At 45.4% G+C, this 11,887-nt stretch overlaps 1 protein-coding gene across 1 annotated transcript in view; it reads right to left on the reverse strand.

Annotated features, from left to right (window-relative positions):
• Window positions 1–9,400, reverse strand: part of LOC147659411 (uncharacterized) — a 186,541-nt gene extending 177,141 nt beyond the window's left edge. The window contains exons 1-3 of the mRNA XM_086951763.1: window positions 9,296–9,400; window positions 7,368–7,502; window positions 5,755–5,889 (exon numbers count right to left, since the gene is read on the reverse strand). Of these exons, the coding sequence (XP_086807889.1) occupies window positions 5,755–5,889; window positions 7,368–7,502; window positions 9,296–9,400 (375 nt within the window). The remainder of the gene's footprint in view (window positions 1–5,754; window positions 5,890–7,367; window positions 7,503–9,295) is intronic.
• Window positions 9,401–11,887: the final 2,487 nt, after the last annotated feature.

The following is an 11,887-nucleotide window of genomic DNA, read 5'->3' on the forward strand; positions in this document are numbered from 1 at the left end:
AAGCAAAGACAATGGAGGTGGATGAACATATTCATACTGCAAGAACTCCTGTGTCTGAAGAGAAGCGTAAAAGCTAAAAGTGACATCTGGGGATGACAAAGAAGTAGCCCATTGTATCCAGCAGGGATGTAAAGCTTTTGAGTTTGGCACACTTTCCGTCGTAACTGCCTCTAAAGCAGGATATGGTGTAACCACCAAAATGCATTTTCCCTGTGCCAAAGTGTGTTCCTTCAGAACTGCCATTTGGACAGCTGTCAAAACTTTCTCGACAGTTGAAAACCTCATTTCGGGCGAAGTGTACAAATGTGATTTGTATGCGATTGCCACTGTGTCCCCTTCATTGTACGTCAAGTAAGTCAAACCCACTGCGCCTGTGTCAGGGACTGTCCGGGACTATGTGGGGAACATAGTCAGGGACTTGCACAAGGACTGGGAACTGGGTAGAAGACGTACACAGAAAGGAGGAGTACAGTGCTGCCCAGGATCACACAGGGAGTCAGAGGAGAAAAAGGGATCCAAAGGGGAAGCCTGTACAAGTTACAAGAGGGGTAAGACTCAGAAAGGAAGGGCACTCACAAGGCAATTTAGCATTCAGACTAACTACACCCAGGACGGACGTGCAAGACATATATATAATACAGCATTAACAAAAAAGGGGGGTGTGGGGTAAAGCACTCAGGAGCTCCACATGGTAAGACTGAAGCTCAGTAGGTTTCTTACCCGCAATTGCTGTTACAGATACTGACTGCAAATACCCACATGTAGGATATGCATGCAAAGGCAGGGTCTGTGGAGCTTATACCTATAGTGATGTTATAAATGTAACTGTTAGAACTGGGGGTCTCTAGTTGGCAGAGATAGGTACCACTGTCCAAATAGGGACCCTTGCTTCTAGTCAGGGCAAGGAGATAACCCTCTGAGATAACCCCTGCTTACCCTCTTGGTAGCTTGGCCTGAGAAGTCTAGGCTAACCAGAGGCAATGCGTAAAGTATTTGTACCAACACTCACAGTAACACAGTGAAAACACCACAAACTGATTCCACAACAGTTTAGGAAAATAAAGATATTTATTCTAAACTACATGAGACAAAACGACAAAAATCCAACATACACAGTTCAAGAATATGGTTTCAAAAGAGTTCTTAAGGTTGTAATCAAAGTTCTTTAAGTTGCGATAAAATAATCCACAGATGCGTGAAAAGTTCACAGTTGCGTCACGTTTACTCACAGTACCTTTTAGTTGCAACAAAGTTCCAAAAGCAGAAGCTGGTGCGGTGGAAAACAAGCGATGCATTGCTCCTGAGACCCTGGGGAGGCGATGCGACAGCCCCGCTGCAGCAGCGGGCGTGTTGCGACGAATCCGGTCTGTATGGGGAGGAAGTCCACTTGTATGGATTCCGGTGCGTAGGTTCCGTAGGAAGTTTGTTCTCGCAAAGGCACGATGCGACGATCTTGTAGGTGCTGCGACGATCTCCGGGGCGATGATGCGCGGTCCAGCGGTGATCCTCTCTCTCGCAGCTCCTCGATGCGATGGTTCTGCGACGGTGATCGCAGCGACGTGATGCGGTCCGCAAGCAAGCGGTGCGGCGATCTCACCCAGCGACGACAGGCTCTGCGACGACACTCGCAGCGATGTTCGGCTTTCCTGCACCGGTCTGGTGCGTCCCGCAAACGAAGGATGCGACGGCTCTGGCAGCGGCGTCAGGCGCTGCGACGATCTCGACCTTCGTAGCGGCGGGAAACTTCTTGCACTGTCGGGGATGCACTCCGCAAGCGAGCGATGCAACACTTTTCAATTGCAAAAGTCTCTCAAGCTTAGTTTCAAGCTTCCCAGCACAGGTACAACTTCCAGAGGCTCCACAACTGGATCAAGCACTCTAGGAAGGACAGAACTCTCTCAGCAGAGTTCAGGGAAGTTGGGGTGAAGTCCTTTTGTTCCTGGTACTTCAGAACAGGGAGCCAGCTCTTCTCAGGCCCTTGGAGATTCCTTCAAGACAGGGGGCACAACACACAGCAAAGTCCTTCCCCTCTCCTTGGCAGCAAAGCAACAGCAGGTCAGTCCAGCAGAGCAACAGCAGGACAGTCTTCCTTCTTCAGTTTCAGTTTTCTCCTTGGCAGAGGTTCCTTCTTGATTCCAGGATGATCTAATTTTCTGTTGTCAGGGGTCCTGTACTTATACCCCTAAAGTCTTTGTTCTCTCTGTGCATGTGGGCCCTGAGCCCGGTCTGAACCAGTTCTGGGAGGATCCTGAGCACTTTGTTTTGCTGGCTGCATCTTTCCTTTCAGAGTGAGGGGCAGGGTCCTCAGCCGCCCAGCAGGAGGTGGAGCCAGCATTGTGGCAGGCAGGCACAGCCCTATTCAGGCCCCGGTGCTAACTCCTCCCACCACTCAGGTTGCAATTGCATTCATTCAGCCTACGGCTGACTCATCCAGCCTCCTGGGGAATCCCCAGCCCCTGTCACTCACAAACCAGACAGTCAATACACAAACAGGCCCAGGCACACAGAAGGGTCAGACAAGAGAACAGCAACTTTCTAAAAGTGCTGTTCTCAAACACAGGATTTAAAAAACACCTTTCCTAAAAGATGTGTTATTAAATTCTGAGTTCAGGGATACTAGATACTTATGTCCTACCTTGTTCCTATGGGAAGAAATGCTGTTAACCACTGTAGCCAGCATCCCCCATGTTAACCTATGGAGCAAGATAGCCTTACAATAGTGAAAAACGAAAATGGCTGTAATTCACTACCAGAGCATGTCACCTGCACTAGTACATGCTCTACCTTTCACATACACTGCACCCTGCCCAGGGGGGTACCTTGGGCCTTCCATAGGGGTGACTGATGTGCACAAAAAGGGAAGGGTTAGGCCTGGTCAGTGGGGCAACTGACCAGGAGGACATGGCAGTTTCTAAACTGCCTAAAGGCACTGCAGTGGCAGGCCTGAGACACCATTTTAGGGCTACTCCTGTGGGTGGCACAATCAGTACCACTAGTAGCATTTGTCATCACCAGCCCTGGCACACCCAGTGCACTTTACTAGGGACTTTGTGGTGATACAAATATGCCAAACATGTACATCTAATCATGATAACACTTTACATAGGGAGCACTTACACTCTGGCACTGATCAGCAGCGGCAGAGTGTCCAAAGCATCTAAACCAGCAAAAACGAAATCCAGCACAGCATCAAAAACACAGGAGGTAGAGGCAAAAAGATAGGGGTAATCACGCCAAGGATGCCAGGTCTAACAGTAACTCAAAGACAAAACTCACAGTGAACAAGAAACACCACCTAGGTAGTCAGCTGAGCCCACGGATCCTGGCGATCAAACAGGAACGCGCAAGGCAGTAACAGCAAAGGGGTAGAACTAAACACAAGCACAATAGACAAGGAGCTAGCAAGGAGTGCTTAACACGAAAGGAAGGAAATGACAGGGCACACTTGGCAGAAAGCAGGTAACAAACATATAAGGCAACTGAAGTAAGACAGCAGAATAGAAAGACAGAAAACTAGAACTGGAACCAAGGAAATGGGAAGAAAGGCAGGGACTAGAAAGGGATATACAGAAGGGGAGGCTACAAGGGTATACTAGAATTGTGCAGGTTAAGGAATCAAGAAAACAAAATAGCATAGAAGGCAGTGCTGGGGCAGGAACAAGAGGTGAGCTAAGGCTCAGGAGTCAAGGCAGCACTGCAGACAGTGCTGGTTCAGGAACAGGGAATTACCTAAGCTTCAGGAGTCAAGGTAGCACTGCAGGCAGTGCTAGTTCAGGAACAGGGAAATTACTTTAGCTCAGGAGACAAGGTAGCCCTACAGGCAGTGCTAGCTCAAGAAACAGGACATAGCTACAGCTCAGGAGTCAAGGAGTCAAGAGAGCACTGCAAGCAGTGCAAACCAGGAACAAGAAAATAGCTGAAGCCCAGGAACAGGAACACAGAATAACTATAGCTCAGGAACTCAGGAAACAAGAGCACTGCAGGCAGTGCTTATTCAGGTACAAGGAATAGCTATAGCTCAGGAAACAAGGGAGCACTGCAAGCAGTGCTAATTCAGGAGAGGGGAAACTGCTGCAGTTCAGGAACAAGGAATATTAAGGCTCAGGGATCAGGGTAGCACTGCAGACAGTGCTGGTTCAGGAACAAGGAACAAGGAAAACAGCAACAGGTCAAGAACAAGGATAGCAAAAACTCAGGAGCACTGGAAACAAGGATGGGTCTCACTGGTAAAACAGCTACAATGACCAACCTTTGCCTGAAGGGAGCTGGGGCTTAAAAGAGCTCACAGTAATCATATGCATCAGGTGTGAGCAGGCTAGCAGCAGTCAGCCACAGGTGAACTGAATTCCTCCACCCATCCTTGGCCTGCAGGGGTGGAGACAAAGCAGTGAGCAGGGAATTCTGGGTAATGGAGTTTCATGTATGAGTAGGCTGGCTTCAAGTATAAGCAGGCTGGCTTTCACAAAACCCGGCATGGATTGGGAATGGATGTCAATTCCTAAATGATGTCTAAATGCCTGGAAGTCAGGTTATGCATACAGGGGATTGTCTGGAGGCATATTAGAACACTGGAAAGCCCCACAATTCTGCCCCCTGGTGGTGGGCACGAGAGCACAGGGAGCGAATCGTGACAGTCTGGTACGATTCGTATCACCAGGTTAGTGTGGTTGTCACGTGTTAACAAGTATATAGATTCAAGCATATCAGATTGCAAAGAAAGTAAAATAGCAGATTAGCAGAATGTTCCGGTAACCAGCAGGCTTTTGAAAAAGTAAGTTGTATCACAGCATAAAGTGGCTTGATGCGCTGGGCATAATCGGGAATATAAGGGTTTTTTAACTTGCACTTAGGTTTTAGTATGAGCTTCGCTTACAAACTGCATTGCGCCCACCTAATCACACTAGGTGCAGTGGGTGAGGATCCGATGATAAAGAACGCCAGTGGTGGTACTAGTGGGTGAGAATCTTACTAATATATCCATGTGATGCACCGATTCACTGGGGTGTAGATCCCTTTCCACTTTGATATATATTGAGACTAGTTAATTTGACTTCTTAAAATGTTGGGAGTTCATCAGCTGTGAGGCTTTCCCTCTTTTGTGTACTGATTACATTTAGAATCACCATCATGTTGTGAAATAGGACGCAATTTTGGACTGGATATGTTTTGCAGGAAAAAAGTTACAAATGCATAAGCATGGAGGGTGGAAACGTTTGAACAGCTAAAGGGCTAAAGAGTCTGTCCATAAAAATGCTTACAATTGCATATCTGTCCCCAAGTTGGTAGTGGAAATTAAAAACTTGAACTGCACTTCAAGATAGCAATAAGGGGAGGGAAGATGGGGATTTCAGCACATTCCAAGTAAATTAGGTGTATGTTAGAATGTGTGCCAGAAACTGCTCAAATGCAAATTTTCCTCAGGGAGTAGCTGTAAATGTGCAAGGAAATTGCGCAGGTACAGCATACATTGCATACTTGCAAATCATGTTTGAGGTTTTACACATAAAACAATATGAATGTTTGATCTGCTCTGCTATTCCAAATAGAAAATAATATTGTGTATCTTTCATTTTGTTTCTGTCTAATTAAGTCTTCATGCCATTAATGTGCCACAAATGCCAGATGAGGAGTATCATATACATTAATACTTTGTTGGCCAATGGCTTTTTGATAAGTCATGTAACATTAGGCAGCGTGAATTCAAGGGCAGTTTATTATAACTGTGTATGTATAGTAAAATAAAAATGTTCTTACTTTTTGGTCGTCAAAGTAGAAAGTAGCACCGTCTTGAGTGAAGCATGTGTAGAGGTTGCCATCTCTGTGAAGAAAGCTCTCAAAAGACAAGGATAGTTCTTCAGTCTCCAAACTTTTTTTCGCAAATGAAACATTCTTAAGACAATGAAAAAGAAGAGGGGTTAATGAGTAGGACATTTCTATGTGAGGTCTATTGTTCCAAATTCAATAACATTCAGCTTTGATTTGGTGCCTCTGATGTGTGATACCAGTACTGAACGTGTTTCTTTTCAAATGAGTGGGGATAGCCTCAGCTTCTCCCGAAGCTACTTAGTGGCCCCTGCCTAAGCCCTGTCTCCCCTCCACCACAAATGTCCAGCAATACTTAGTTTGTCAAGGTCAGAAGTTAAGTCAGCTCAGCTTTGCATGCAGCCTTTGTCATGGTCCCGGATAGCTGGGGTCTCATTTCTGATGTCAGTTTATAGACCAATCACTTTAATTCAATTTGATTCCAAAGGGACACACTTGCTTAAATGAATTCAACTAATAATAATAATGCCATATTCACCAAGTTAAAATGTAGCTTTTGTGTGTGTTTGAATCATTTTAATGCAACTGTTTTTAACACCTTGGCTGCTGAGATGATCCCCTCCAGTGCTGGGCCCTAATGGAAATGGGTGTGGTCATGACGGAACGGTTCCATCATAAGCACAGCTCGACCGATGCTCATGACGGAACCGCTCCGTCATGAGCATCGAAGGGGTTAAACAGTGGTACAGGGAATTCTAAACACAAGTACAGACAAGCAGGCAGACAAAAACTGATTGAAGGACTAACAAATCAAAAATTGAAGGGTGCACAGATAGACTCATTGCATGCCTCAAAGAATGTTTCACTTATTGAGCATAGCTCTTTGATGTGTAGCTAATGCAATTCCCTCTCCCGAAGCTACAACATCAGGATATGTTTATTCCAGTCACGCTATATCAGAACAGCTGCTTAAGAAAGAGCGTTAATGATGGACAGTTTCTCGTGATAACTCGTTTCCATCATTTAGGACCCTGAAATGCAAAGGACCGCCCTCCAATGTGTGTGCATTTTATTGAGAAACAATGCACAAAGAACGTTCACTAGAGCATAGCATCCGGGAAGATTGGTTAGCTTTCACCAATTCTTGTAGGTAGTTTGGACCAACCCCTGCTCTGTCCTCCTGCACAAAGCACAGGGTCTCGAACTGAATTCTTCTTTCTATTGCTAACCAGTGTAGTTCAGTAGGAGACCAGATAATGAGGCATTTTTTACAGCCTAAAAAGCAACATTGCTGCTGAATTCTGGACTACTTGCAATAATTTGATAGCCGCTTTATCTGCTCCTAGATGTCATACATTGCCATAATCCGACCTAGATATTACGAGTGCCTGAATCACTGTTCTCTGAGCAGAGACTGGTAGCTGCTATATATTTTTTTCTGTAGCCATTTCAAGATGGCAAAATACAAAGGAGCTGTTTTTGTCGCCTGTGGTTTCATGGACAACTTGTCATCCACCAAAATACCCAGGCTCTTTGCTTTGATACTGGCACCAGGAGAGCCAACATTTTCCGGCCAGTATTTACAGGAAAAGGTTTTGTCCTACTACAAGGTTCTCTGTTTTCTCTTCATTGAGCTTGAGCGACTGGTCGTCCATCCACTCCACGACCAACCGCAGTCCATAGTTCAAGGTCTCCGTGTCTCTGTGCAGATGACAATGAAAAGATGATTTGAGTGTTTTCTGCATATGAAAATAAAGTGAGAACACAACTTTTCACCGAGTCTACTAATGGGGGCACAAAGATATTAAATACTGTCAGACTTGGGATGATCCTTGAGGAACTCCTCTAATCAAGGAGTGACGTTCGGAAAAGGCTGTAGCTGAAAACACCTGAAATGACCGATCCCTTAAGAAAGATGTCATCCAGGAGAGAGCTGTTCCCTCCAATCCTAACTCAGTCTTTCAAGAAGCATTGTGTGAGAAACAGTATCAAAGGCTGAATGGAGGTTGACTAAGATCAGTGCTGCCACCTTGTCCCTATCTAGGAGTGGTCTAGGATGTTCCATCACTCTCAACAGGGATGACCAAGTTCTGTGTCCTTTCCCAAATCCTGACTGAGACGGATGAAGGCCATCTTCTGACTCTACAAAATATAAAGTTGTGCATTGACCAGTTTCTCCAATATTTTGGCTATAATGGGAAGCAAACAGACTGGTCAGGGTCCAGATATGGTTTCTTTAGGAGGGGTCAGGCCATGGCATGTTTCCATGCCTATGGAGTCCTTCCCTGCTCTAACGAGGAATTAAGAAGCCCCATCTGGAGCTGGAAATTATCCACGTCCAGGGGACTTATCTTAGTCACCGGAGTGGGACCTTCGGGTGAGGCTGATTGATGCCAATATTGACAAGAATCCAGCCAGATCCAGCGTATTTCAGCGTATTTCATGACCTTAGTTTACATCCTCCTCCCGTAGGGTCTCGACCCATCAGGTCTTAGCTAGCCTTATTTTCCGGGATACTATATGATGAAGAATGATCTTCCCCTTCTTTGTTTAATGCCATCTGGATATCTGCAACTATTTTTTTATCAAGAAACAGACTAATCCATCACAGTCTAGTTGGGACCGTACTGGTATGAGAAGGATCCTATTAGGATCGAAGAGTTCGCTCACCAACTTAAAAAGAGTTTTTGAACTTCTTTGAGCTGCATTACTGTGATCCAGATAATAATAAGTATGGGCTACTCTATAGAGTCCATGATGCTTTTTGAGGGCTATATATATATATATGTGTTTACTCTCCTCATCATACGCAATCCTCCTGGCTCTTTCCAGATTTTTACAGCTTGATTTCTCTGCCCACAGTGCCTTTGTAAACCAAGGGGCTGGAGACTTGCATAGGACTTGGCAACTGTTTTTTGCTGGCAACAATGCATCCCGTAACCAGGTATCTATTATAGGTTGATCCAGCTCCAACCCACGCCCTAATATTCTGGACCATGATTTCCTTAATTGGCTGTTCAATCTAGGGATAGCTAACCGTGGCAATGACCTCAACAATCTTTGAACCCTATCCCCTGCCTTGGCCAGATCATTATCATCCAGATTGAAAAAGGCACGGTGTAATGATACTAATGACATAGCAGGCGTAGTCTCCAGTGATTGTTTGTTTGCAAAGATTGAATCTAGCAAGTGTCCAGCTTTATGCGTAGATCCCTAATTCATTAGTGCCAAGCTCACACCTCTGAGATCCTCAATCATAGTTTGTCCTATAATGAAGGTCCTGTTCTACAGATGTATATTAAAGTCTCCAAATAAGAAAGTTTGTGGCTCTAAAATCTCACGAGCAAGTAAACCTGGAAGTAGTGTACATTATGTACAACAGAAGAGATGAGTTGCCTCATTATATATTTATTTGGTGATCCTTTAACGATTTCTACTATTAGTGGTACTTAAATTGTAATGGACAAATTTGCAAAAGGCAATGCAAGTTTGTCATTTTATTTAAATATTTTGTCCTGCTAGACCTACCTACCGTCTTTTTAGGTGTCGCATTCATACCGCATGTGCGGTACTTGCGAGGGGTATATGTTACATAAAGGGCTTGAAGCCACCTTTGCTTCCCATTTGTTGGCTCCATTGTTGTTCTTCATTGCTGGCTTCTGATTGACCAGCGCACGTCATGCATCACTTCCTGTTTCAAATCTGGCACCTGAACAGGGTACACATTTCTTCCTATCAGTTAATGTTTGTCCGCTGCTGTAATTGAGGTACTATTTCTTTACCTTACATATTTCTCCTTCAACTTCTCCGTTTTACTGCACCCCCCGCACCCATCAATGCTTGCACCAGCAGCTTAGATTTTTTTTTTTTAAAGTACTCTATGAGTGTGTGTGTTATACAGCTGACTCCCTTGTGTGCTTCTCCCCCCTCTTCAGTGCATGTTGTTCTTTTGCATGTGATCTTTTTGCAATACATTTTTTGACCTCTATTTAACTTGCTACTTTCATTTTTTCTAAATACTCCATTGCTTGTTTTGAAAAGTAGAGCAGCAGAGAACAGGTGACTTTAACTTTTCTGCACTCAATCACAGGTGGGAGACGACTTTCCTGCTTCTGTGTTTGCGCCATGAGTAGAACCTCTTTTCTCTACAGGGCACTTCTTCAGAAGTAATTGACATGAGCAATCAACAGTGGCCATGTTGTGGCCAGACTTGAAGAGTAATGATTCCTTTTCCCCACTTTGCTAGTGAAGTTAAATTAAATATCTCACCTGACCCTATCCTGGCAGCCAAGAGGAAGGATCACTTGCATGTTTAGCTTAAACTGGAGCATGCAGGCAGCCTTCAGCTCTGAAACCTTAGTATACACAAAGGTTTGCAGAAGGGAAGACTTGTTCCAGGATCCATAACCCTTGGAGCAGAGCAGCTACTGTGACCCGCATCACAATCTACGCAGCCATGTCTACCGCAGCGGTGATAAGTGGCAAGATGGTCTCTGCGTGAGTGCCTACACCTGTTTTAGGAATTGCACACACAGGGATGTATATTAGTTCTCTTTTGGGGGTCCAAAGAGATGAGTGGCTCACATCTTCCTATGATCACAAAGTTCAACTCTCATCTGCACCTTTAGCATGCACTCCACCTAGGGCTGCCCAAGCTGTATTAACTATGATCAGCAGTCACCTTGATCCAACTGCACAACTCATTGCAGCCCATGTTGGTGAGTATATAACTGTGTGTTTGAATAGATGCACATAGGAACTGCATCTGGTTCTTTTCCATGACTTAATGTATATTATCAGGTTACTCTGTCCTTTAATTTTTGTAAATCGGTTTCTCGTATGCATTTCCAATTTGATATCACACTGGCTCTATATAAGACCCAGCCTGACCTTCTTTTAGCTTTCTGATGTCCACTGACATATCTTTTGCTTCTGAGAGTCGCTTCTGTTGTGGCCACGCCTTGCCTTGCCGAACGGAGCCGAGCCAGATTGCCTGAGGAGAGACGTACGCAGACGTACGCAGTGCAGCTAATCGAGCGCAGAGGAGCGCTGAACACCGTGGACTGTGTGTGCCGTGAAGTAGGACCGGCACAGAAGAGCGGCGGGGGAGCGGACCGAATGTCTATTCTCATCCCCGCGTTTCCCATCGAGCCAAGCCAGCACAGAGAACGTAACCCCACGGAAGCCCCTGCTCCAAGCCGGGTGATCCAGCAGGGTGTGGCGCAACGGCTTGGCGGGCACAGAGGAGGATGCCAAGGAGCAGGAGCTCGAGTGCCCCTGCAGTTGGGGCGGAGGCTGGTGCGGCAAGCCAGAGAAAGCTACATAGAGCCCAATTCTCCTGCACCAAACTCAATGATGCAAACGAGCAAATGAGTGGCTAAATCCCAGCCCAGCCCATCCATAAAATACCAGGACACCCCAGTCAAGGGGAAGAAGACGGAAAAGGGAGGCAATACCTGAGCGATAACACCATTCAGGGAAAAAGAGGAGGAAGGAGTATTCCCTTCAACTTTCGGCAAGGCAGGCAGGCCGGCGGATAGTGGCACCCCAGAGGTAAGTGAGCAGGAGTGTATGTATAAAAGTCGGAGCATATTAGCAGTATCTTTTTACTATATTTGATTTCACTGGAAAGCCAAGAATAAATAGGGGAGTGCTGCAGAAATAAGTCAGGAACTTCCCCAGTATAATATCAAAGAAAAGATATGGGTCCAAAACGCAAGCAAAAACCACGGAAGGTAGTTGAAGAAAATAGCCCGGAGACGAGCGAGTTATCGGCAGGATCAAGGTCATGGGAAGAGAGCCAGGAAAGCCAGGTCTCCCATGAGGATATTACTGAGGGGCGACGTACGAAAGGGAACAAAACAGGCCCCGCAAGCAAAAAAGGGGAGTACTTCAATATCTACAAAAAAAAGATTTCTGCATCCTCTAATCCAGTAAAGGACTTTGTAGGCAAACATTACAAAGTCCAAAATTTATCTGCAATAAACTTGGAATCTGAAGAAGAGCCCTGCCCTGAGAAAACAATAAATACAGAAACAGAAGATGTGCCCCAGGTGGAGAAAAGCAGGAGGGAAGCGCCAGAAAAAGATTTGGAGGATGAGATAGAGGACCCCTTGCTAATAAA

The sequence above is a fragment of the Lissotriton vulgaris genome, unplaced genomic scaffold, assembly GCF_964263255.1.
Source record: "Lissotriton vulgaris unplaced genomic scaffold, aLisVul1.2 SCAFFOLD_3625, whole genome shotgun sequence".
In the NCBI taxonomy this organism is placed as follows: Eukaryota; Metazoa; Chordata; class Amphibia; order Caudata; family Salamandridae; genus Lissotriton; species Lissotriton vulgaris.